The sequence below is a fragment of the Phacochoerus africanus genome, chromosome 3 (assembly GCF_016906955.1).
Source record: "Phacochoerus africanus isolate WHEZ1 chromosome 3, ROS_Pafr_v1, whole genome shotgun sequence".
NCBI classification, from domain to species: domain Eukaryota; kingdom Metazoa; phylum Chordata; class Mammalia; order Artiodactyla; family Suidae; genus Phacochoerus; species Phacochoerus africanus.
The window spans coordinates 182,864,854-182,891,965 of record NC_062546.1 but is presented as its reverse complement, the minus strand read 5'-3'; the positions used below and the strand labels follow the sequence as shown (position 1 = coordinate 182,891,965).

At 37.2% G+C, this 27,112-nt stretch overlaps 1 protein-coding gene across 1 annotated transcript in view; it reads left to right on the top strand.

Moving 5' to 3' along the window:
* ABCA12 (ATP binding cassette subfamily A member 12) overlaps positions 1-27,112 on the top strand; it is a 200,405-nt gene that overhangs the window by 136,091 nt on the left and 37,202 nt on the right. Inside the window, exons 24-38 of the mRNA XM_047773427.1 lie at positions 3,484-3,813; positions 5,897-5,966; positions 6,055-6,189; positions 7,074-7,220; positions 8,269-8,455; positions 10,622-10,840; positions 12,028-12,224; positions 13,025-13,185; positions 14,534-14,770; positions 15,483-15,627; positions 18,128-18,380; positions 19,253-19,339; positions 20,461-20,554; positions 23,169-23,296; positions 26,742-26,829. Of these exons, the coding sequence (XP_047629383.1) occupies positions 3,484-3,813; positions 5,897-5,966; positions 6,055-6,189; positions 7,074-7,220; positions 8,269-8,455; positions 10,622-10,840; positions 12,028-12,224; positions 13,025-13,185; positions 14,534-14,770; positions 15,483-15,627; positions 18,128-18,380; positions 19,253-19,339; positions 20,461-20,554; positions 23,169-23,296; positions 26,742-26,829 (2,478 nt within the window). The remainder of the gene's footprint in view (positions 1-3,483; positions 3,814-5,896; positions 5,967-6,054; positions 6,190-7,073; positions 7,221-8,268; positions 8,456-10,621; positions 10,841-12,027; positions 12,225-13,024; positions 13,186-14,533; positions 14,771-15,482; positions 15,628-18,127; positions 18,381-19,252; positions 19,340-20,460; positions 20,555-23,168; positions 23,297-26,741; positions 26,830-27,112) is intronic.

The window sequence follows — 27,112 nt, the reverse complement described above, 5'->3', positions numbered from 1 at the left end:
AGATCTCAAGCCAAGTCTGCGACCTAAACCACAGCTCATGGCAATGCAAGATCCTTAACCCACTGAGCGAGGCCAGCAATCAAACCTGCATCTTCATGGATCCTATTCAGATTCATTTCTGCTGCACCACAATGGGAACTCCCACTCTAGACAATTTTTTATGTCTTCTTGATATACATCATGCATCCTACCAAGTGAGAATTTGAAATATTCCAAGTGGAGTTCCCGTCGTGGCGCAGTGGTTAACGAATCCGACTAGGAACCATGGGGTTGGGGGTTCGGTCCCTGCCCTTGTTCAGTGGGTTAACAATCTGGTGTTGCCATGAGCTGTGGTGTAGGTCACAAACGCGGCTTGGATCCCACGTTGCTGTGGCTCTGGCGTAGGCTGGCGGCTACAGCTCCGATTTGACCTCTAGCTTGGGAACCTCCGTATGTCACGGGAGCGGCCCAAGAAATAGCAAAAAGACAAAAAAAAAGAAATATTCCAAGTGATAGTCACAATATCCTTTATACTTGCTAAAAAATATAAATATCTAATGTTTAGAAATTGTGGTAGAAAATGTTATTTCTTATTAACTGATGTTTGACATTCTTATTGAATTGAATGAAGACATTGCTATCAAGTAGATATATGCATATTTATGATTTTTTTTCCTAACAGCATTAATGTCAATCCCTGTGCATAAGCTTCTCTTGAATGTGGCAGCACATTTATCCTAAATCTTACAGAGTCTCTTTCTTTTCCTTATTCTCTGCCAAGAACTGGAGCAAACTTTGACCACTGTGCAGAGGGGCTTTCCTAACTACAGGTTATCAGATATTGATAAATTGTTCCAGCAGTTTTGGGAGGCTTAAGAAAAGTGATTCTTTGATTATAATGCTGGCACCTGAATCTGTCACTCTGAGGAGGAGCTAATGACATCCAATAAAGCATAGCCAGACACTCTCTGTGGGCCACCTCCCATTAGCAATTTTGGTCTTGGTTATCATCATGAAGTTGGCAGTGAAACTACATAATTTATGGATGACTTATATGCTCTCATTGCTTTTTCTCTTTATGAGTAACAGCCACTCTTATGGGATAAAATCCTGAAGTTTAACACTGAAGTTTGATGCTAGAATGTTAAGTAGTAAACACTCTTGGAAGCACCTACCTTGATCTGTTGTGATTTAAAAAAAAAAAAAAATAACAATGCTCAATCACCAATTTTACCAACCCTTAAGAACAAAAATCTGATCTTGAGTCTTGAAAATTTCAAAATTACAATGATAAACATCTTCAGTCCTCATCTTTGGGTTTGCTAAATTGTCTTTTAACAAGGCTATGAACGGAGAATTTTCTAAATATGTAAATGTTTTATACTGAAGCTATCAGTTGTTAAGGAGGGAAACACATTTATACACATGAAGTCAGCTTTATTTCATGTCCTTAATAGTGTCCTGGATATTTTATATCCACTTTGTAAAATATGTTAACATTGCCTCCTACTGACAAACATTGCTATTGGGGGAAAAAATATCTTTTGTATAGGCCAGTACACTTAGGTGTTAAATATCAGCTTTAGGTAGTTATATGGGTTCTTTAACTCCCCATTTAATTGTATTCAAATAGACATTAAACTCAGTAAAAACATCAAAATACAAATAACAGGGAAGGCAGATTAAAAAGAGCTAATATACCCTGACTGTGTTTGACCTAATGAGTATCTCTGAAATAAATTCATCCAACATGACGCAGTAATTTCTCAGATGGGGTGGGGTACAGGGAAAGAATTGCCAAAATAAGATCTGTGAGGTCTTTTTCACACCAAAATGTAATTTTCTTTTTAATGGTAGATACATAGCAATGGGAGAAAACCTTCCGTAGTGAATCTTTGCTCCATGCTGACTCACTTTTGTATTCCTGTGGAAACACGGGTTGTCTTCACTGCAAAGGGTAGCAGGATCTGGGAGGAAAGACGCAGTAGGGAGAGAAGAGGGTGAGGAAGAGGGCAAAGTTAAGAGGAAAAGTCACAGGATTTCCTCAGCAGTGATTAGCTTGAGGCCCACAGCTCAGACTATTGGCAGTCAGATATCTGTTTCCATGGTAACAACCAGAGCAGCAAAGTTATGAAAATGTGGTAGGTTGCAAAGGCAGAAAGTAAAATTCACTATTTTGCTTATAGAGCAAAAGATTTGGCACATCTCATTTTTTTTTTCCTGGACAAGTTAGGTTTAAAGGGGGAGAGCATTGAAAATCCTTAATTTTGCGAAACAATATTGAGTTATAAAGCTGTTAGTGAAACATTTCTTTCATTTCATTTTTTAATGGAATATTAGACTCATAAGCTCAACATTAATCAAGAGCTGTTAAAATAAACCAGGTGCAAATTCAGGTCATCCATGGTCCTGAGGACTTCAGGTCTTTCAGAATCCTTTTGTGTTAACACACAAACACTTTATTCTGGTCTGTTTTTCTACCTTGGTGGATTGCCTTAGCCTCCAGGGATATCAGTTGAGAAGGAGGTGTAGACTGTCTGAGATACATGAGCTCATGGCATGGAAAACAAAGATGACAGACCTGACCTAGACTGTCAGTGAGATGGGGAAGTTGTGCCAAAAAGCATAAAGTCTCCCTTCAGAGTTTGCATGTTTTTAATTCTTAGGAATCAGGTTATTCTATTTTCTCTCAGAAATATGAATATTGATTTCATTGTTTGTTAGTGTTTAGTAAAGAAAAAGTAAAGGGGAGTTCCCGTCGTGGCGCAGTGGTTAACGAATCCGACTAGGAACCATGAGGTTGCGGGTTGGGTCCCTGCCCTTGCTCAGTGGGTTAATGATCCGGCGTTGCCGTGAGCTGTGGTGTAGGTCGCAGACGCGGCTCGGATCCCGCGTTGCTGTGGCTCCGGCGTAGGCCGGTGGCTACAGCTCTGATTCAACCCCTAGCCTGGGAACCTCCATATGCCGAGGGAGCGGCCCAAGAAATAGCAACAACAACAAGAACAACAACAACAAAAAAAAAAAAAAGAAAAGAAAAAGTATGGGGTTTTATTATCTCAGTCCCTACAATGAATTTGAAATAAACCATAGGTTTTCACCATCTTGAAATATTCATGCCTGCATAAATGTCAAATTCATGTTGTAAAATTCTGCAGGGGGTAGCAAAAATTTTGATGATCCATTTTAGACTAGTTTAATCTGGAGACATCACTTAGATACCAGTTATAAAATGAAATTGTCAAAAAAAAGAAAACAAAACTCAATATCCAAACCATTCGTAATATTGGTGCACTCTGGGAACATACCGTCTAAGATAGGCTGGAATACATGGTCATATTAATTTCGCATGCAAGCAGGGACAATTACTGGACTTGTGTAAGTCATTAAAATGCCTAGTTTCATGTATATGAAGCATCTCATGGACATTTTGAAATGGTACAGAAATAATTGTTATCTGAGAGTATATTAGCTTAAGAAGCAACTAACACTTCTTCCGTTTTACAGTACATGAAGATGATGGGTGTGAACTCCTGCAGCCACTTTTTCGCCTGGCTCATAGAGAGTGTTGGATTCTTACTGGTTACCATCATCATCCTCATCATTATACTCAAGTTTGGCAATATTCTTCCTAAAACAAACGGGTTCATCTTGTTCCTGTATTTTTCGGACTACAGCTTCTCAGTTATTGCCATGAGCTATCTTATCAGTGTCTTCTTCAATAGCACCAACATTGCAGCTCTGATCGGAAGCCTTATCTACATCATCGCTTTTTTTCCATTTATTGTTCTGGTTACAGTTGAGGATGAGTTGAACTATGTAATAAAAGTATTCATGGTGAGTCAGCTGTCACAGGGTGTGAAAAGAATGAATCTTTTATGTGTGTTTAGGCTCTCAAACTGAAAGCACACTTACCTAAATTTAAAAATATAGTATGGCAGAACATGCAAGAGTTGGTTCTTCCTACACTGTTATCTACCATCCAAGTGTAAGACTATGAAAAGAAAACTTTTCCCCACAGTTTCTAAAACCATAATATGTGATGCTATTAGGAGAGAGTTCCTGAAAAAAGAACTGTTAAAATGTAATATGTCATGTTTTGACGATCGTCAAGAATTGACTTATCTCTGCCCAATTCCTTAAATATCTTAAAGCCTCTATTACGGACATTATTCTCATATGTGAATAACTCTCATAGTTTTTATGACATACAGTATAACATAATGGCATAAAGATGTGCTGAGAGTATGTGATCAACTTTGAATTCCTCTCTGCTTTTTTAATACAAAGATCTAAATTAATTTAAAAATTTTAATGAAAGCATTAAGATTAGTGACTTTGAAATTCATGAAGCAGGGGTAAAGCTCCTCATTGACTGAGAGCCATATTAAAACTTTGCTGTTTGTGGAAATAGAAAGTGATAAATACAGAATTCAAGCTCCACATGGAAGCTTGTGCCCATCACTGTCCCGGGAGCAGGGGGTGTTTAAACCTTCTTTGATTCTGGAGCCACTCTGTCAAGGGAAGCTGTGTAAGGGCCAGAACTAAGTTTCTCTGGTCCTTATCATGGCATCCTGCCCCAGCACTAAGTCACTGGATGCTGAATGGCTTCCTCAGAGAACCTGCCATCTTGATTATTTTTATCATTTTATCCCAAGAGCCTCTAGGAATATGTTCCCTAAGAAATATTTGGAAAGGCCAACTTCCAAATAGGGGGTGGGTGAAGGCTGAGACAGATCTTTCTCACTGCAACGGAGTGGCTGAGGAACCATCTTAGAAGCAGGGTGTATTCTACCTACAATCACGGCTTTCGGATTCTTACACACGCTTCAGAAGTAGCCATCTGTACCCTGAATATTTCCTAAAAATGGCATCACACACTATGTGAACATTTTTTTTTTGTCTTTTATTTAGCATGATTATTTTCTGAGTTCATCCAGTTTATAGCATGTATCAGTTACTTCATTCCTTTCATGGCTGAATAATATTCCACTGTATGCTTAGACCAGAATTTGCGTATCTGTTCATCTGATGATGAGCATTTGGGCTGCTTCTACCCCTTAGTTATTGTGAATAGAGCTACCATGGACATATACGGACATGTATTTGATAGAGGACCTGTCTTCAAATCATTGGGGTATATAACTAGGAATGGAACTGCTGAGTATTTGTTTCTATTTTCTGGTTTATTCAACTGTCAACTTCCTGAAGGAGGAAGTTTTGTTCAACAGTTCACCCCCAGAGCCTAAGGTAACCAACTGCCCTGATTTTCCTGGGACTGTCGAATTCCCAGGACACAGGACTTCGGTGACAAAACTGGACAAACCTATACAAGCTGGTCACTTTGCCATTGTCCAGGACAATATGTGACATGGAATAGCTAGCCAGTAAATATTTTTAAAATTAAAAAAAGAAAATGATAAATAACTTTAGCCTGACATTGACCACCTTGGGTTTAAACAATGTTTAAAATTCTAATTTGTTGCATATAAGTATTTAATCAATTGACATATTAGTATATTTTCATGTATAATAGCTTCTATTACTTGAAGTCAATCTATGAAGAAAAACATCTTTTGCCCCCTAACATTTCATTATATGTTAGTCTTAACATTGCATTAAGCTATAATTACTGATTTTATAAATTGCTGAGCACCATTTAATAAGTTTAGATACATATTTTGGATTTTGGACAGATATTTTCCAAGTTATAATTTTCCTGCTTTTGTTTTCTGCTATTTCCTCTTCTCTTCTTTCAGAGTTGTAGAGTGTGTGGTAAGGGACCTCTGTATTTTTAAATATGCTTGGAGAATTAGTGTCAATTTACATAAGTGCCCAAAGTGTTAAGTACGTTAAGATCTGTTTAGGTGAAATGTATGAAATCAATAAGAACTATCATTGTGGTTGATTTTCTTTACAGAGTCTGCTGTCCCCAACAGCTTTCAGTTACGCAAGTCAATACATTGCACGGTATGAGGAGCAGGGCATTGGTAGGTTCACTTTCTTTACACCCGGAATTTATCTTTCACACCTGCAGTACATCTCACAGAAGACTAAATGTATGTGTTCTCTTCTTAGGTCTTCAGTGGGAAAACATGTACAGTTCCCCAGTTCAGGATGATACCACCTCGTTTGGCTGGCTGTGCTGTCTAATCCTAGCTGACTCTTTCATTTATTTCCTTATTGCTTGGTATGTCAGGAATGTTTTCCCAGGTATGAATACACTTCCTACAGATAACATGCTTCTTATGGTTGTCATCATTACAAATCTGCCAATATCTATATTTTCTAATATTTGATTTGCTGTTTATCATCTCCAAAAGGAAATAGTTAAATCCCAAAACTAACCAAACTTTTTTAGGATGAGATAATGCATGTTGAGTTTTTTCTCTGATGTTCCTTTAAAGGATGGAGTAAATTGAGAAGCCTGGAGTCCAGTCTTCTAAAAAGGAGAACAAGATATTATAAGGCAAAAATCAAGTCTCCTAATTGTAAGGAGAATTTATCAAATTCTAATGGAACAAGACTAGTGGAGTTCCCTCCTACGTCTCAAGTGGTGAAAACTCCATCATGTTCAGTTTTTCCATTAAGCCTTATTTATATTTGCACTTTTTGAGGCTGTAAATGAGTAAAATTCATTATTATTCTACTCCAGTTATAGATGATTTTTCTAAAAGAGAAATATCTAGAGTCAGAAGCAGATCAGTGATTGCCTGTGACTTGGAGGTGAGAGCAGGAATTATCTGTAAAGGGCAGGAAAGAACTTTTTGGAGTTATTGAAATGTTTGGATTATGGTTATGGTTACACAACTTTATATATTTACGAAAAAATCATCTAACTCTATGTTTACGAGTACATTTTATAGTACATAATTATACCCAATGAAGTTGTTTTACAAAGAAAGAATAAAAAAGGCTATCTTTTTTTACTTTACCTTAGAAACTGAAATCACCTTTTAATTTTATATAATATCCAAAAAAAAAAAAATGAAAGCACTTCCTGAACACTATATAGTAGGTACCCTGTTACTTAGCCTCTCATGCTAACTGTTAATAATCAGTTAATAATTACTTTTCCTAATACATTTTTGTTACAGGTACATATGGTATGGCTGCTCCATGGTATTTTCCAATCCTTCCTTCCTATTGGAAGGAGAGACTAGGATGTGCAGAAGTGAAGCATGAGAAAAGCAGTGGCCTCGTGTTTACGAATATCATGATGCAGAACACCAACCCATCTGCCAGTAAGACAAGTAGGTCAACAACATGCATTATTATGAGAGAAGTGATATAAAATTTACATGACTAGTGATTTTAATTATGTTTTTCTAAATGGCAAAATGATCATCCTTTTAGTCATGGATGAATATATCTACACATATGTGTTTGGACTCTTAGGGAGATTAAATTGTGGCTTTTTCTGGGCTCATTAGCTCAGTTGGTTAGCATATGGTGCTAATTAGGCCAAGATTGCAGATCCCTTTGTGGTCCAGTTAGATTCACACAGAGAAAAATTTTGTTCCTTGGCCCCAGTTTGCACCCCTCACTCCAGCCATCTGTCACTAGTCATAAGGAGTAACAAGTAGCAAGTATGAATAATTTAGCATAACCTATTAACAACACTGAACAAAAAATGTCAGCCTCATGTCTTACTGACATTGAGTGAGCAGTGTCATCTTTCTAAAGTTAAGATGACCCGGAATTCCCGCTGTGATGCAGTGGTTTAAGGATGCAGCATTGTCTCTGTGGCAGCAGAGGTTAATCTCTGGCCCAGTTAAGTGGGTTAAGGATCTGGCTGACAATAGAAGTGACCCCTAAAAGTGGTCCTTTTGTGATGCCTGAAGGAGATGTAGGGAGTCTTAATGAATTTGATTCTATAAACCATAGATCTAAGTGAGCCTTGTCACTGTAAAAATCATACCCTATAGACATTTGTTCCATAAGTAGGTATCATCCTGTCTAATGGGAGGACCAAGCCTTAAAACTGCATTTTTGAATATTTGATATCTGTTGAATAAAGGAGAATCCATTATTATGATACTATATTCTGGGACTACCTTTTCTGACAGGAAAGGACAATATAAACCTTCAAGTGTGGTTCCGTACTCTCATTCATTTTTTAAGCAAGTGAGGAGATACTGAAGACTATAATAGCTCATTTGTTTCTGGAATTACTTTTTACTTTGAGGCTTGTATTTTTATAGTCTTCAATTTTTAATTAAGGAAAGATATAACTCTAGATGCATTTTCCTTCCTTGTGAGCTCATAGTTCTTTCCTTGATTTCTCTCCAGGTCCTGAATGCATGTTCCCCTCCAACATTGAGCCTGAACCTAAAGATCTCACAGTTGGGGTTGCCCTGCATGGAGTCACAAAGATCTATGGCTCAAAAATTGCTGTTGATAACCTCAATCTGAACTTTTATGAAGGACATATTACTTCATTGCTGGGGCCCAATGGAGCCGGGAAAACTACCACCATGTATGCTACTTTTCAACACTTACTATCATGAAGCATAACACTTACTATTTCTTCACCTCTTTCATAAAAAGTAAAGTTATATCCCCCAGATGGATTAAGAGAGCCCAGCTTGTATACTGTAGAACGGATCTAAATCAGAGGGCCCAAACTGTGAGTTCAAAGGCCAGATCAGACCCACCAGATAAGCTTATTTTGTCCACCTAATATTGGTCCACTAGTACATCTTAAAATTTTTAATTTTAGTGCAGTATTTAAATATAGGGGCATTATCTAAAAAAGTAAATATTCCTAGCAGGTCTTAGTTAACAGGAAGTTCTGGCAACATTTGATCTACAGGCTTAAGTAGAGACAATTATTTAGGGCTTATTAGTGACCATACTCAAAGGAGACATCTACTTTCTGGTTCGACTCTGGTCCCCACCAATTTTCACTGCCTCATACACTCAGTCTGTTTCATTTATTTGCGTGTATATCCTGGCCCGTGTACCAGGTTGGGTCTACAAACCTTGATATAAACACACTTGGCCCCAGTTGCTTTGTTGCAGGGAACACTTGCCTTGATTCAAGAAGAAAGAAAAAGATCACCAGCATTGGGTCACTTTGCTGTAGAGTATAAATTGGCACAATACTGTAAATCAATCAATAAAAGAAAAAGAAGCACCAGATATCAGATATGGATCAAAGAAGCCATAAGTAGTACATGGGCTATTCTTTCTCTCTCTTCGTTTAACTAGCATTTTCCTGTATCCTTATGAAGAAAAGATTGAAATGTTTTTAAATTAACATTTTTCTGAATTTTTTTTCTGTGACTCACCTCCAGCGCTCCACTAGGCTTAGTTTGGAGTTAGCTCTGAGATGCTTTTGGTCCTCTAGCCCTTATTTGAGAAAGAGTGTCTATTGCCAGCTCTGCTATTTACTATCATCATGAGTAAGCTCAGTGACTGCCAAAACATATACAAGTTATTTTTTTGTAAATAAAATGAAATTTTGTAACAAGAAAAGGTTATGAAATGAGTGAACATGCAGCTCTTCTCATTTATATGACCTGTTTCAATCAGAGTTGTTTTTCTAGTGAGAACATAACGCTTAAAAGGTAAGATTTCTCTCAGTCAATCAGAGGTCAATGAAGAAAAGGGAGCAAGAAGACTTTTGAAGAGGCTACACTTTTTGCTGATAAAGTCCTCACTTTAGTCTTCTGAATATAAAGAATGAAGTGTATTATTGATTTTAATGTGCTTATGGGAAGAATTTTGCATTGTATCGATTCACTATTTAATTCACAGTAGCCATTTAAAGTCTATTACATGTAAAGCACTAGTTTGGTACTGAAAGTGTGAGAAAACAAGTGCTTTCCCTAATCTCATGGAGCTTATGTTTTAGTGGAGAAGATGAGTATTAAAAAACGGCCCAGTTTACTAGCCATCTGAAAGTTGATGAGTTTTGTAAGTGAGAATATCCTAGTTGCAGTGTAGAGTGAAGAGTCTGAAGATAATCAGAGTTCATGTGGGAAACAGAATTAGGAGCCTATATCAGTTGGTAGACAAATGGTGATGTGGCTCACCCTATGGTGGTGGCTGGAAAATGGAGAGATAATGGAGTTAGGAGACTAAGATAGGAACATGAAAAAATTTATGCAACAGTAGGGAGAGGTATCACACACTGAAAGAATAACATCAGTGAGGGTATGGGTTTGAGGGCAAAGTCCATGAGTTAAGATTTAAACATGTTGAGTTTGAGTATCCTGTAAGAGATTCCATGGAGAAGTGACATTGTTAGTTGGATATATAGAGCAAGCTTGGAACTGAGTGAAAAGATCTTAGCTGAGATATAAATTTGAGACTCAGTGGCCTACAGGTACTAACTGATACCAGGGAAGTGTCGGCATTTGCTCAAGGAGAAATTACACTTGCGGTTAAAGAGCACAACCATTTCTATCACTATTACCACCACCATCACCATTATCACCATCATCATCATGTAGTGTTTCTATAACACTCTAAATTAATTTTAACTTGTATTCCCAATTAATACCATTTTACTTCATAGCTTGACCTGGCCTGGGAAGATACACTGTAACATTTTTTGCTAGCCACTGAGATGTATTTAATCCTGAAATCTATCTCAAAGCTTTGGTTCACACCTAATTTATTGTTTCTTTGTTTCCAGTTCCATGTTGACAGGACTGTTTGGGGCTTCATCAGGTACCATCTTTGTTTATGGAAAAGATATCAAAACAGACCTACATACTGTACGGAAGAGCATGGGGGTCTGCATGCAGCATGATGTCTTGTTCAGCTACCTCACTACCAAGGAACACCTTCTCTTGTATGGCTCCATCAAAGTTCCTCACTGGACTAGAAAGCAGCTGCATGAGGAAGTAAAAAGGTCAGTTACGATGAGAATGAGAACATGCATTGGTAACCCCCCTCAAAAAGAGGCTGGGCTATAGTAACAATAACAGTAGGAAAAATTTTCTCACAAAACAATTGTTTTTTGTTTTTTTGTTTTTCTAACATTGTATACATTTAAGAGCATTATCCTCACAACCTATTATTATACTTAAATTATTTAAATCTCTTCATCTCTGGCTGCCATATTGCCCCCAGTCCTTTGTTTCTAATCTCGGTGGCTACTGTACTGGTCTTAACTGGACTTCCGACTTCTGTATTCCCCTATACAATCTCTTCCCCTATACAATCTATTCTTCAAAGAGTATCCAAGGTGACCTTTTTAAACCACCGACGAGACCATGTTACTCCTCTGTCAAAACCTTCTAATGGCTTCTCACCACACTCAGTGTGAAACTCAGGAATGTCCTTATCAAGGCCTACGCGGCACTTTCCAATCTGCCCCCAATATCACTTTTATTTCCTTCTACTTTCCCTCTATGTACTCTGCTCTAGGCGCGCTTGCCCAGGTGCACACTTGGTTTTGCTGGCCTGTTCCAGCCTCAGGGCATTCCGTGTTCTCTTTACCTACAGCAGCCTTCCCCAGACGGCCCTTTGACTTACTCCTCCACCATGCTGGTGTCTGCTCAAATGTTGCCTTTTCTGTGAGGACTACCGTATGTGAAACAGATCCTAAAATAGCATACCCCCCAGGTGCTCATCTCATGTACCTGCATTATTTGTTTTTTTCCAACACTTATCCCCAACACCATATTATAAACTTACTAGGGAATATGTTTATCAATTGAATTTCCCCTCCATTATTTTCGATACACACACAAACTAGAACATAATCTCCTTATGGATAGGAATATTATCTGCTTGATGCTTTTTTCTCCAGCACCTAAAACAGTCTGGCAGAAAACAGGCAGGCACTCTGTAAATATTTGTCAAATGAATGAATAAAATAATGAGCCATTTATTCATTTTGTTGTTTTCTGAGTATCGATTTTGTGCCTCCAACTATGTGATAAATAACAGAAAACTGTATCATGAATCCTAGTTTTTTGTACCTTGCTGAGCACATAATAATTGCTTAGTGAATACCTATCATTTAAGATGTTTATTGTATTTTTCCAATAACTAAATATTCATCTGTAAAAAATAATCAACATTATTTTTAAGGACGTTAAAAGATACTGGACTATACAGTCATCGTCATAAGAGAGTTGGAACATTGTCAGGAGGAATGAAGAGGAAGTTATCCATATCCATAGCTCTTATCGGAGGATCAAGGGTGGTGATTTTGGATGAACCATCCACAGGAGTTGACCCATGCTCTCGCCGAAGTATATGGGATGTTATATCCAAAAACAAAACTGGTATGAGTACCTTCTTATAGCTTCTCCAACCAGCAGTCATAATTTGGCCCTCCGGTATGCACACAAACAAGCTGAAACCTTTTCTGTTTATAATCTCCATTAAACATCTCAGACGGGCCCTTCCTTTTCCCAAGTCTTCTCTTCTCCCAGCTAAATTTCTGGATCAATTAGTTAATATCTGTGTAATGCCCAGTGTGAACTGAGCACTTAACTGACCTTTTTGAGAGCATGCAAGTCTGATAGAAGTTCCAAATGCTACCCAGAGGAGCTGAGAACCTAATTAGAGATACCAAACATACACAAATGAAAATAAACTGAAAACAGACTAAGTGCGTGCTAACAAACAGGATGTGAAGCAAAAGAGCAATCAAAGTGGAATGGATTAATCAGAGAGGAATATTCAGAAAGTCTTTAAAATCAATGCTTTTTCATAGTGAAGAAAGGGGGAGGGAGGAGAGACAGACAGACAGACCAACAGACAGAATGGAAGTGAAACCAAGAAATAGACTAAGGGATTGGGAGGGGTTGCCCGCACTGTAGAGTATGGACATTTAGCCCTACGGCATAAAAGTGTGCATTTGCTGCCAACTTCTAAGAAAAACACCCCAAATATCAAAGAACACCCCTTCTGAATTTTTCTTTGATCATTTTGGAAGTTCTTTCTGATCAGTTTTTCAGTTAGCTCATAAAACGTGACTCTCCTCCTCATAAATCACAGGATTTACTTGTGCTAACTCAGTATATCTTGGGAATGGTCTCTTCATTTTTCATTCTTGTTTGTTCTCCTCTGTATTTTCAAGCCAGAACAATCATTCTGTCAACGCACCACTTGGACGAGGCTGAAGTGCTAAGTGACCGCATTGCCTTCCTGGAGCAGGGTGGGCTGCGCTGCTGCGGGTCACCTTTTTACCTCAAGGAAGCATTTGGGGATGGGTATCACCTCACACTCACCAAGAAAAAGGTTCGTGGGAGAGAAAACATACCTCATTATGGGGTCATAAATTCATATTTATATGAAATAGAACCAGAATCTATCCAACTTTATTCATTGCTAAAATTCATTATTAATGTGTTAGATTTGTGTTTCTCAAATTTACCTGAATATCAGAACACTTGAAAGTCTTGGTTAAATCACAATTTCGGGCTCCTCCCCAAGAGTCTCTAAGCTGGGAGATCTGGTATGGGGCTCCAGAATTTTCCACATTTCTACCAGGATCCCAAGTGATGCTGATGCTACTGGTTTGGGATTGCATGTGGAGAGCCAATGTGCTAGATAAAAATGATCTATCACGTTACTGATTGAAGATCAGCCTGTTAGTTTCCCTAGCATTTCAGTGTACATTAGATTTTCCACTATATTAAAAGTAGGTGAGGAGAATATGCAGTCATGTATTCGTCTTCTGATCAGTACTCCTCGAGTGACACTGTGGAGACTAATTCAGATGGGGCAGTGATGCTTTCACTTCTTTGTAGAACAAAAATGCTATTAAGCCTCCCTGTACCACCTAAAATAACATATATATCAATACTGTGCAAGATGTATATGCTATTAGAAAGGTTTTGACTACTATCATTTATTTTATATTTGATCATCCTGATGTGGCTTCCAAAATACAAAAAGTAGTTCATTGTTATATTCATTGATTCGTTCAAAATGTATATATTAGGTGCATATTATGTCTTAATATGTGCCCAAGACACTATCCTAGCCACTGGGGATACAGCAGTGAACTGATGATACTAAGATATCTGCCCTTTGGAGTTTATATTCTGCTGGAGTGTGGGGAGTTCAGATGGCAAAATTGTTAGCTATATTATTTAGAATATCCACAGTGATAAATGCTATGGGTAGAAATAAAACAGAGAAAGGGGAATAGGGAATGCCGGGTGGTGCCATTTTAAGTAGAGTAGTAAGTGAAAGGGTCTCTGAGCAGGTGGCAGTTGAGCCAAGAGTTGTCCAGACAGAGAATGAGCCATGCGGGGCAAAGGCCCTGAGGAAGGGTGCACCCGAGCCTGAAGCAATCTAGCAACAGAGACTGCTGCTGCTGGGGTGGAGCACGGAATGGTGGGATGGAGGATGGTAGGCAATGCATTGGAGAGGTGACAGGGTTGCGGGAGAGGGGAGCCAGTGGAATAGTGACTTTTAGGCAACCATAGGGACCCCAAGTGGGATAAGGAGCCATAAGAAGAGTGAGGTGTGACCTGACCTACATCTGGAGTGGCCAAAGGAACTCACTACCTTCTGACTGGGGCCCTTGGGCACTGTGGTGTAAAGACAAGAAGTGTTTAACTTTTATTTTTGTCTCTAGAGTCCAAATCTAAGTGCAAGTACAGCATGCGACACGACAGCCGTGACAGCAATGATCCAGTCACACCTCCCTGAAGCCTACCTCAAGGAGGACATCGGGGGGGAGCTTGTCTATGTGCTTCCTCCATTTAGCACCAAAGTGTCGGGGGCCTATCTTTCACTCCTGAGAGCGCTGGACAGTGGCATGGGTGACCTCAACATCGGGTGCTACGGCATTTCGGATACCACAGTGGAAGAGGTACACCTGGACATTTCCTTTTCTCTTAAAGTTGATGCAATGTGGTGTTGCCCTAGAATAAATATGAACAGTTCTTTTAAAAAAAATAATTATTTTAAAACAAACATTTCAAGAATTAAAGGGAACCAAAAGTAAAGATGCTTTTGATTACAAAAAAAGTTAATTAAAAAGACCCATTTCACTAAATCAGAAAATCTTAAAATTATCTCAATATTATTCTTATGTAAGACTGACTTCTGAGAACAATCATATTGCTCCACTTACATGTGTCTTTTACATACAAATATGTTCATGTAAAGTCACTCTCAAAAATATCCCTTAAAGTCATACTTATTTGTCTGAATAAATGGGATAAAAATTTGAAATCAAAACTGAACATAGGAGTTCCCGTGGTGGCTCAGTGATTAACGAACCCGACTAGCATCCATGAGGACGCGGGTTTGATCCCTGGCCTTGCTCATTGGGTTGAGGAACCCGCATTGCCGTGAGCTATGATGTAGGTTGCAGACATGTCTCCAATCCAGCGTTGCTGTGACTGTGGCGAAGGTCGGCAGCTACAGCTCCAACTGGACCCCTCGCCTGGGAATCTCCATATGCTGCAAGTGCAGCCCTTACAAAAAAAAAAGAAAGAAAAGAAAAGAAAACTGAACTTAGAAACTAGAAAATATATGCGAGTTTTATGTTAATGGAGTGTTCTGGCTTCTCTTTCTAGGTCTTTCTGAACTTGACAAAAGAGTCACAAAAAAATATGAGTCTTGAGCATTTAACACAAAAGAAAATTGGAAATTCCAGTACCAATGGCATCTCCACTCCTGACGATTTATCTCTGAGCAGCAGCAATTTCACAGACAGAGACGGTATAAATCTAACGTGCACATTTTTTTTGCTTAATTCCAATAAATGACATAAATGCAAAAAATCATAGGACAGATTTTGATTGTTTAAAATTTCAACTCTAAATTCCTTCTAGATTTAAAAAGACTAAAGAAATGCAAGCTTTCTTTTTTCTAGACAAAGTATTTATTAAGCCAAATTGAATTCTATGTTTCAAAAATATTTTGAAGAACGTGAAAGAACTTCCTTATTAGGGTGATGGTGAGTCTTCCTTCCACCCACCGCAAGTCATTTTCAGGATGTTACCACAACTTCGGAGTTGTGTTCATCAGCTTATAAAAGGTAGCTCACTCACTGCTATTAGACATGGTCAAGTGGAGGTAACAGTCATTTTAAAAAGCGTTGTTTTTGTTTTTTGGTTTTTTTTTTTGAAGAGTCATCACTCTTCATGGGACTTTACTAGAAAACATGTCTAACCTTCTCCCATCTCTGAATGATTCAGATGCTAAGAAAATGCTTTTAGGGGAGATTCTCTGAACTGATGAAGTTGGACATGATGGTTAAGAACCTGTAACTACAGGTTTTCCCCTCTAATTCTTCACAAAAATATGTTTGGAAAATCATGTTTCTTGACACGACCTTGAGGAATTGAGCTCTTTTGAAAAGAGCTTTTATACTCTCTATTCTCTTTCAGACAGTTACTTTATGCCTTTGGAAACACTCTTTACTTAAGGAAGCTTATAGTAAAATCACGTATAAATTATGGACTAGTCATTTCAACAGTTTGCTTAAATTGGGAAAAATTTCTAGGGACATAGCTTTTAGTTAAACATGTGCCTGGCTCTAAAACTCAGAAAAGATCATCTCTGATGACTGTGTAATTCTGGAACTTGGGAGCCTCATTTGTCCTCTGCTAGATTCCTCAGGTATCATCTTTTGGGAAAATAATTGTCGAGTCTGTGAGACTGAGGACTTTGAGTGGAGAGTGGACATCTGCTTCAGGAAGCAAATGTTACATATTTGCCTCTGCATGTGTCTCATAATTTGAAACTATTCATCAGTCAGAATATTCCCCTCATTGACATTATCTTTTAGAAAGCACATTTGCTTCATTTGATACACCTGTAAGTCATCCACATGTAATTTCTCAAGAAACCGAAAAGCATACTAATTGACTTAACATATTCAGCTCCTTATATACAGTTCCCCTTTGCAGAGATATGAGTTTGCATTTAATCTTGTTCACTCTGTTTAATTGGAATTCATTTTAAATTAAGCAGCTTTGTATTTTTCCTTATCAGCTAAATGAAGATCATGATTTTTATGCTGCATAATTTGTGATGAATAAGTAAAAATATCCACAGGGTTGACAAATACTGTCATCTTATCACATGTAAAGGAGTGCTTGGTGGCAGGCCTTTGGAGGGAATGTTATATTTGAAAATATTTTTAGAGGGGACTGCTAAAATTTTCAGTTGTACTTGAACTGTAGAGTAAGCAACAGTTTATGGCCTGCCCAGCTTCTGCCCACACTCAGAAGCCATGGGGTTTTTCTCAGCATCTGAAGAGCATTTTCATGGCAGGGATGGGGAACGGGTTGGGATTGGGAGGGTTGGGGGGAGGAGTAGTCATTTTTTCCAGTGAGTTCTCTTTTGTGACTGAAGTGGTAAAAATGGAATTTTAAGACATGTAACCAGTCCAAATTTCTAAAAGAAATGTAATGAGTAAGTATTTGAACTAGAATTATACTTTGGAAAAGAGCATTTTCCTTTTCCTACATTTAGGGTGACTTCATTGGACCTCACATTAGAATGAGAGCCAATTAGACTTACAATCATTAAGTTAGTCACAATAGGAATGAGTTAGACTAGACTGCTGTTTTGGTTCCTATTTATTTTATTTGAATTCAATTTATCTCTCTTATTTTTTAATGGTCACACCCCCTGCATATGGAAGTTCCTGGGCCAGGGATTGAATCCATGCCACAGCTGCAACCTGTGCCACAGCTGTGGCAACACCAGATCCTTTAACCCACTGTGCCTGACTGGAGATCAAACCCACACCTCACAGCAACCGGAGCCCTGTAGTCAGATTCTTAACCCATTGCACCACAGTGGAAACTCCTGAATTCAATCTCTTGATAGAAACTATTTCTTGAGTGTTAGTAGCTAGTAATACATAATGAATCTGCATTGAGACTAGAGACTGGGGACACTATTCATTTATAAAATTCTAGATAGCTCACTTGACATGTAAAATTACTATGCATATGATGAGGAATATTTTGTGTATAGTAATTTATAATTTTCAAGGCACTTTTACATAAGCTATATGATATGAGATGGAGAGGCTCAGTCCCAAAGCTGATCAATGAAGAGCTGAACCTCAAATCAGAATCTTTAAAATACAGTCTTTTCCTACATGCCACATTTTGCCATTCATCCGTAGTTTTTGAAGTTGCTTTATTACTTAATTTATCAGGATTTCCCAGAACCATATTAAATCTCTCCTTTTTTTAATCAGACAAAATCCTGACCAGAGGAGAGAGACTGGATGGTTTTGGTCTGTTACTGAAGAAGATAATGGCTATACTCATTAAGAGGTTCCACCATACCCGCAGGAACTGGAAAGGTTTCATAGCTCAGGTTATTCTCCCCATCGTCTTTGTAACTACTGCCATGGGCCTTGGCACCCTGAGGAATTCCAGCAACAACTATCCAGAGATCCAGATCTCCCCATCTCTTTATGGTACCTCTGAACAGACAGCCTTCTATGCGTAAGTTTCTCTCCTTTAACTAAAACATTTCCGCATGCCTCCAGAAGTGAGTTGTGCCTGAATGAATGCCATGAAATGCTAAAGGAGCCTCAGTCCCTGATCCTGCCAAAAGAACAGACAGTTTGATTTATTGCACCTTGACACTTCTCTCACCAACACATAACTTTTATGAGTTTTCGTGTTTTGTCTAAAATAAAGTTATTGCAGATCTTTATTTTTAATGATGAGGCTTTAATCAGGAAAGCCAGGTTAGGTATGAGTCCCCAATTTGTTGTAATATATAGCAAATAAATTTTTATTGAATATTGAATAGCAGTGTCAGAATTCTGTATAATATAATGTTATATATAAAGTAGGTGATTGCTCAAGTTCCTGCCATGGCTCAGCAATAATGCACCTGACTAGGATCCATTAGATTGCTGGTTCTGTCCCTGGCCTTGCTCAGTGGGTTAAAGATCGGGTATTGCCATGAGCTATGGTGGAGGTCACAGATGCTGCTTGGGTCCCACATAGCTGTGGCTGTGGCGCAGGCTGGCAGCTGTAGCTCTGATTCAACCTCTAGCCTGGGAACTTCCATATGCCATGAGTATGGCCCTTAAAAATAAATAAATAAATTAATTAATTAATTAATAAAGTAGATGATCACTAAATGCATTTGACAGTTAAGAAAATAATAAGGCAGCCAAATAGAGACATATGCTTATTTTTGTGCATGATCCTTTTTTTCTGAGACCTAAGTCTTTCTTTAGATTTTTAAGAAAACTGTCCTACATACAGCATATTTCATCTCTTCAAATTATTCATGAGCATGAATTTAATATGGAAGACTAGTGGTGGAATCATGAATTTGTTTCTATCTTTTAATATTACAGGAATTATCACCCAAGCACAAAAAATCTGGTCTCAGCAATGTGGAGCTTCCCTGGCATGGACAACATATGTTTGAACACTAGTGATCCGTAAGTGGTTCTTGTTTATTTCTTTTCTTCAACACTCCAGTGTGTGTGCATGTGTATGCGTATGCATGTGTATGCGTATGCATGTGTATGCATGCGCATGCAAATGTGTGCATGTATGTGTGGGCGTGTGGACAAGTGAGTAATGTTATTTGGATGGGGGAGGTCAGCACCTGATTGAAATCTGTCTTTAACAGATTTGATCTTCTTTAGTTCATTCCACTCACTTTGCTATACTGTAATAATAAACAGGTGCTTTAAAACCTGTACAGTTTTTTTTCCTACATATTTTCATTAAACAGTCACAACCACCCTGAGCATTATTAATCCCATTTTTAAGAGGAGGAAACTGAGGATCACATGGACTGAGACACCTGCCCAAAGATATCTAGAAAGTTGTGTTTCTAAGTCCAAGACCCCCATCTTCTGACTCCAATCCCCATGTTTTTGTTCTGCATGGTGTGGCTTATTCAAACTTGCAAGATAATACATGACACATAGAAACCTGACAATTATTTTTGTAAAGTATCCACTTTCCATTAGAGGAGAGGATGAAAAAAGCAAAGGAAATAAAAGGGTCCAAAAGTTCCATCCTGCCACATTAAGACAATTCAATGAGCTTTGGTCTCAACACTTTAATCATTACTTGTTCTCTCTCAATTCCTATAAAATGTCAGATCACTTGGAAATGGTAGTGCAATGAATATTCAAGTTATGAAAAGTCAGTAATTTGGGAGTTCTCGTGGCTCAGTGGTTAACGAATCTGACTAGGAACCATGAGGTTGTGGGTTCGATCCTTGGCCTTACTCAGTGGATTAAGGATCCTGAGTTGCCGTGAGCTGTGGTGTATGTCACAGGCGTGGCTCGGATCCCACGTTGCTGTGGCTCTGGTGTAGGCCAGCGGCTACAGCTCCGATTCGACCCCTAGCTTGAGAACCTCCATATGCTGTGGGTGTGGCCCTAGAAAAGACAAAAAATATATACATATATACATATATTTTAAAAGTCAGTAATTTGAACCTAGGACTATACACCTGAATTTAATACCAAATACTTACGTATGTGCTCATACATAAACGTGAGAATGCACACACACCTCATTTCAATATCATTTTTACTTGCAGAAGGTGTTTAAAGAAAGACAGTCTAGGAAAATGGAACAGCAGCGGAGAACCTATCACTAATTTTGGTGTTTGCTCCTGCTCAGAAAATATCCAGGTAAGATGGAATTGCCTCTCAGTGAAGGAGGAAAAAGAAAGGAATAAAGGTCAAAACTTGAAATATCTATCCAGGTTACCAAAGAGTCAGTATAATTTTGTTTTATGGAAGCTAGTAGCTCAGTGATGTGGCCCTAGGCATCTCAAAAACACTGAACTTCAGGTCACTGTTTCAAATCCATCTTAGGACAAACTTCTGAGGTAAGTAATTCTATGATGGTCTTTGCAGAAACCAATGGAAAATGAATTTTTGGTCTCAGTTCAGTTGTAACCAGAAAGCTCTATGTTTCAGACAGCAGAATGCTACTACCATAACTGTCTATATTTGAAAACACAGTGAGACTATTACTGTAGTGGTCAGTTGGGAAGGTAGTAATGTGTAAGTTCAGAACAGAACTCCATGTTTATAAGCAACACCTCCAGGATGCAAGAAACATCGGCATCCTGAAAGAAACATTAAAGATTGTCCAACCACCTCTGTCTGTAGTTCTACAGATACATACCTTAGTTTGCTGGGCTTATCAAGTCAATAAACTTTTAAGAAAATCAAATTCCCTGGGGAAATTAAATATTGTTGAAGAGGTCGTGAGTATCTGAGGGTCACTATGTTGTCAGCTTACTTCCCCTTAGGGAGGAATCTAGCAATAAATATTTTCTTCAAAGTGCCATAAGATTACATCCTAAACTGTCTTGGTACATATAGTATTTTAGAATAAAGATGTTTTCAGTAAATGCAACCTATTTTTGTGGTCTCACGGAAGGCAGTTACTAACAATGAAAGCTGGGATCCAGCAAGCATCTTCTGAAATCCTTGCATATATAAATATTAGTCTTACCCAGTACTCAGAGTTTTCTAATGCCTCATCCAACTTGGCTAATTTCTGAAATTCTTCATGTATTTTCTTGACCTCACGGTAAAAGTCAACTAACTTAGTATTTAGGCTTGGAATCTGGATAAATTTTATTAATTTAAAAAACTCAGTAGATTAAATTATTTTCAATTTTATATTCTGCTGATGAGAATCCAAATTTGTGTAAATAGCTCTTGAAGAGTGTTGACAGTATCTACTAATGCTGAACATATACATACCCAATGGATTTAGCAATTCCATTCCTGTTATAATCCCATCAGAAACATGAAAAAATTCACTTAGTCAAACACTAGAATATTCATAGCAATGCTATTTATAATAGCCACCAAAATTCCCACTAATCGTAGAGGAGATAAATCAAATGCAATGTATTTCCACAATGAAATTCTACATGCAGCAAAATGAGAATGGTTTACAGCTACACACATCATATTCTCACAAACAAATGATGAGTGAATAAAGCCAAATACGAGAAACTACATACATACAATACAATTCCATTTATATAAAATACAAAAACACGCAAAACTCTTTTGTGCCAATTACTTTGGAAGTGGTAGTTATTGGGAAGAAGCATGACCAGGGGGGTTGGGGTACTAGCATTGTTCTGTTTTCTGATCCATTTGTCGGTTACAAGTTTGTCAATATTTATCAAGCAGTATGCTTATAATCTATATGCTTTTCTGTATATATAATATTATTCCATAAAAATATTAAGCTAAAAAGTTGCACTGCATACATAAGGGTATCTCTATTAATGAAACCAGTGACATTCCAGAATGTGATCTTCAAGTTGATACAACTTGATGCACGGTGAAATTTTATATTTTAGAGCAACTTGCAACTTAATGCTCTTGATACACACATGAGGTGCCAGGCTCAGGCTCTGGGACCCCATGAAAGCTGGAAGGAAAAACTGGAAACATACGAAGCTTTCCCCAAATAAACTTCATGACTGTGAAGCATGGGAAGTTTTAATGAAAAGTAAATAGTCAGGAAGTGCAGAAAGCTACAAACATACAAATAAGTGGTTTAATCTAAGCTCAAATTGATTAATAGTAGTATAACAAGGTACTTAATTTTGACATATGTACAATGGTAATGTAAGATGATAACAATGGGGAAAACTGGTTGACAGGCATACAGGCAGTCTCCATACTGTCTTTGCAACTTATGTATGTATAAGCAATCTATATATATATTGATTTAGGTAGAATTAAATTATTTTTAAATTTAAATATGTATACAATTGAGCTCTGACACCTAGGTTTTATACCTTAAAACTAATATAACACAAACTTTTCTCCACTGCAGTCAGTCCCTAAGAACTTAATGCCTGTTAATATTATCTTTTCAATATGAAGCAAACATTTTTTTCTTCCCTGTGAATTATTGAGGCAATATTGAGTCATCCGAATGTTTAAAGTTATTCTCCAAACACATCTGGCTTGTCAGTACAGTGAAAGAAATGTAGAACATTAGTTAACTTGTGTTCCTTTTTGGCTTTAAGCGAGTTCTAAACACATGTATGTGCTCTATATAAATAACAACTATTTGTTGTAATTTCTTGCCGTCAGCAAGATGATTTCCTTCTCAAACCTCCTTAGAGGCAAAGGACACTCTTATCATACTCTACCAGTTGCTCTAATAGGACAAATCATGAGACTGAAGCTCCTTAACATTGTCTATTTAATTTGTATAGCATTGTCCAGAAAGAACTTAATTTTTAACCTTATTTTTCAGGAATGTCCTAAATTTAACTATTCTCCACCTCATAGAAGAACTTATTCTTCCCAAGTAGTTTATAACCTGACCGGGCACCGCTTGGAAAATTATCTTATATCAACTGCTAATGAGTTTACGCAAAAAAGGTAAAAATACTCTGTTAATAACATTTAATTTAGACTATTTTGCTTCCTTACTGTTACAATTTTAATAGTATATATCTTTTGAATTTTTGACAATAAATGCAAGTTTCTTTTGACTATTTGAGTAAATTCTGTTTTATCTAAACAGCCTTACATATTAAAGTTTAAGTAATGACTCAATTAAGATTTGATCACATTGAAAAGCATTGTCTAAGACTTCAAAAATTTATTGTTAGAAGTGTACATTTTTTTAATCTAAGCAAAAGAGAAGTTATTGACTAGATTATGCCAACATGGAAAGTTTTAAGGCATGGCTTTGGTGACAGTTGTCCTTAGCTGCAATATGAATGTGTCAAAACAAAATATGGTATCTGCATGTGAATAAAATGTTTCATTGTGCAGCACGGCCACAGGCTTATTGTTAAGCCATCTAAACATTTGCTATAGGAGTTCCCGTCGTGGCGCAGTGGTTAACGAACCCGACTAGGAACCGTGAGGTTGCAGGTTCGGTCCCTGCCCTTGCTCAGTGGGTTAATGATCCGGTGTTGCCGTGAGCTGTGGTGTAGGTTGCAGACGCGGCTCGGATCCCGCGTTGCTGTGGCTCTGGCATAGGCCGGTGGCTACAGCTCCGATTCGACCCCTAGCCTGGGAACCTCCATATGCCAAGGGAGCGGCCCAAAGAAATAGCAAAAAGACAAAAAAAAATAAATAAATAAAGTTGGCAGCCTTACATTTGCAACATGGATGGACCTGGAGAACACTATGCTAAGGGGAATAATAGACAAATATTGCATAATTTCACTTGTAAATGAAATCCAAAATAGTCAAATTCATGGATAAAGTAGTATAGTGGTTGCCAGAGTTTGGAGGAAAGGCAAAATGGGGAGATGTTGTTCAAAAGCTACAAAGTTTCAGTAATGCAAAGTGTACATTCTGGAGACCTAATTAGAGCAATGTGAGTATTCTTAAAAATACTGTATTGTTACTTGAAATTTTCTAAGAGAGTAGGCCTTAAGAATTCTCAAGATGTACATACAATAAAATGGTAACTATGTGTGATAATGGATATGTTAGTTAAATTGATTGTGAAAATTATTTCACTATATATATATATCAAGACATTTCTATGCTTTAAATATATTCACTTTTTATTTGTCAACTGTGTCTTAATAAAGCTGGGAGGGGAAAGTTGGTCAACACGTGTGAATATACTTGTAACTATTTTCAATGAAATGAGATTTATTATGAACATTATTTATTATTATTTATTTAACCCAGTAAATGATGGATATGTAAACTAACTTTAAAATTATTACTTGGATTTTTGGGGGAAGTATTTTCTTTTTTTTTTTAGTGATTTTAATTTTTTCCACTACAGCTAATTCTGTGAATTTATAGTGTTCTGTCAATTTTCTACTGTACAGCAAAGTGACTCAGTCACACATACATATATACATTCTTTTTCTCACATTATCCTCCATTATGCTCCATCATAAGTGACCAGATAGAGTTCCCAGTACTATACAGCAGGATCTCATTGCTTATCCATTCCAAAGGCAATAGTTTGTATCTATTAACCCCAAATTCCCAGTCCATCCCACTCCCTCCCCCTCCCCTTTGGCAACCACAAGTCTGTTTTCCTAGTCCATGAGTTTCTTTTCTGTGGAAAGGCTCATTTGTGCCATATATTAGATTCAAGATATAAGTGATATCATATGGTATTTTTTTTCTCTTTCTGACTTACTTAGTATTACAGTCTCTAGTTCCATCTACTTCCCTCAAAAAGACATTATTTTATTCTTTTTTATGTCTGCATGGTATTCCATTGTGTATATATACCACTTCTTAATCCATTCATCTATTGATTGACATTTAGGTGTTTTCCATGTCTTGGCTGTTGTGAATAGTGCTGCAATGAACATACAGGTGCATGTGTCTATTTCAGGGAAAGTTTTGTCCAGATATATGCCCAAGAGTTGGATTGCTGGGTCATATGGTAGTTCTATATTTAGTATTCTGAGGTACCTCCATACTGTTTTCCACAATGCTTGTACCAAATTACATTCCAGCCAACATTGTAGGAGGGTTTCCTTTTCTCCACACCCCCTACAGCATTTGTTATTTGTGAACTTATTAATGATGGCCATTCTGACTGGTGTGAGGTGGTATCTCATGGTAGTTTTGATTTGCATTTGCATTTCTCTAGTAATCAGTGATATTAAGCACTTTTTCATGTGCTTGTTGGCCATCTGTATATCTTCTCTGGAGAAATGTCTGTTCAGGTGTTTTGCCCATTTTTCCATTGGTTGTTGGGTTTTTTGCTGTTGAGTTGTATAAGTTGTTTATATATTTTAGAGATTAGGTCGTTGTCAATTGTATCATTTTGAAACTATTTTCTCCCATTCTATAAGTTGTCTTTTTTTTTTTTTTATGGTTTCCTTTGCTGTGCAAAAGCTTGTCAGTTTGGTTAGGTCCAATTAGTTTATCTTTGCTTTTATTTCTGTTGCTTTGGGAGGCTCATCTGAGAAAACATTTGTAAGGTTGATGTCAGAGAATGTTTTGTCTATGTTCTCTTCTAGGCATTTGATGGTGTCTTGTCTTATGTTTAAGTCTTTAAGCCATTTGAGTTTATTTTTTGTGCATGGTGTGAGGATGTGTTCCAGTTTCATTGATTTACATGTGGCAGTTTTCATAGCACCACTTGCTGAAGAGACCATCTTTTTCCCATTTTATATTCTTGCCTCCTTTGTTGAAGATTAATTGACCATAGGTGTCTGGGTTTATATTCTGTTCCATTTGTCTGTATGTCTGTTTTGGTGCCAGTACCACACTGTCTTTTTTTTTTTTTTCCCAAATTGGGGCTAAGATTATCCTTGATTTTTTTAATGATTTTTATTTTTTCCATTGTACAGCAGAGTACATATATTTTTTTTCAATAATCCATTTTCTACTTTAAAAGTCCAAGATCTTACAAGTAGTTATATACATACAACTCCCCTTCAAACATCCAGGAATAAAAAAGTAGAGCACTAGGGGACAGATTAGAAAAAAAAGATTGGAGAATAGAAGAAATAGAGCCATTTGAAAAAAAGATATCACTTTAATATTAAATTACTTTTAGAAAAAGACACTTAAGCACTAAAATCTTAAGATTTTTGAAATGGTGCATGATCCAGTTAAGTTGGTGAAGTTGTCTAGTTTATGTGTTAACTTATTTTCAGAACAATTACTCTATATTTGCAATTTTTAGAAAGACTTTTTTACTTCTAGCTATAATGTACACTTTAGACTAAAATATGATAAAAGAAATTAATAAAATTATATTTGTCAGACAGAAATATTTCTTTCTGTAAACATGTTCCTAATGGAAAGAAATGAGTTCTTAAACATTTTAGACCTATTTATGAGTATTTTCTCCATTAAAACAAATATCAATTTTTCTGTGTAGATATGGAGGTTGGAGTTTTGGGCTACCTTTGACTAAAGACCTGCGTTTTGATATAACAGCAGTTCCTGCTAATAGAACACTTGCCAAGGTAAATTATAATCTTTCTTTTGAGATATCGTACACATGAGAAAGTGAATTTGAAATATTCAAGCATTTTTATGAGGTTAAAACAAAACACTGACCAATCGATTTGAAAAGCTCTTTGGAACAATCATATTCCATAATATAATGGTTCCTATCCTGTGTATTTATCCTAGGGAAAAGTGTACACACAAGTACCCATTTTCATATACAAAAATGTACACAATAATATTTCTCAAATTAGGCAAAAACACAATCCCAAATGTCAACACACAGTAGAATAAAAAGGT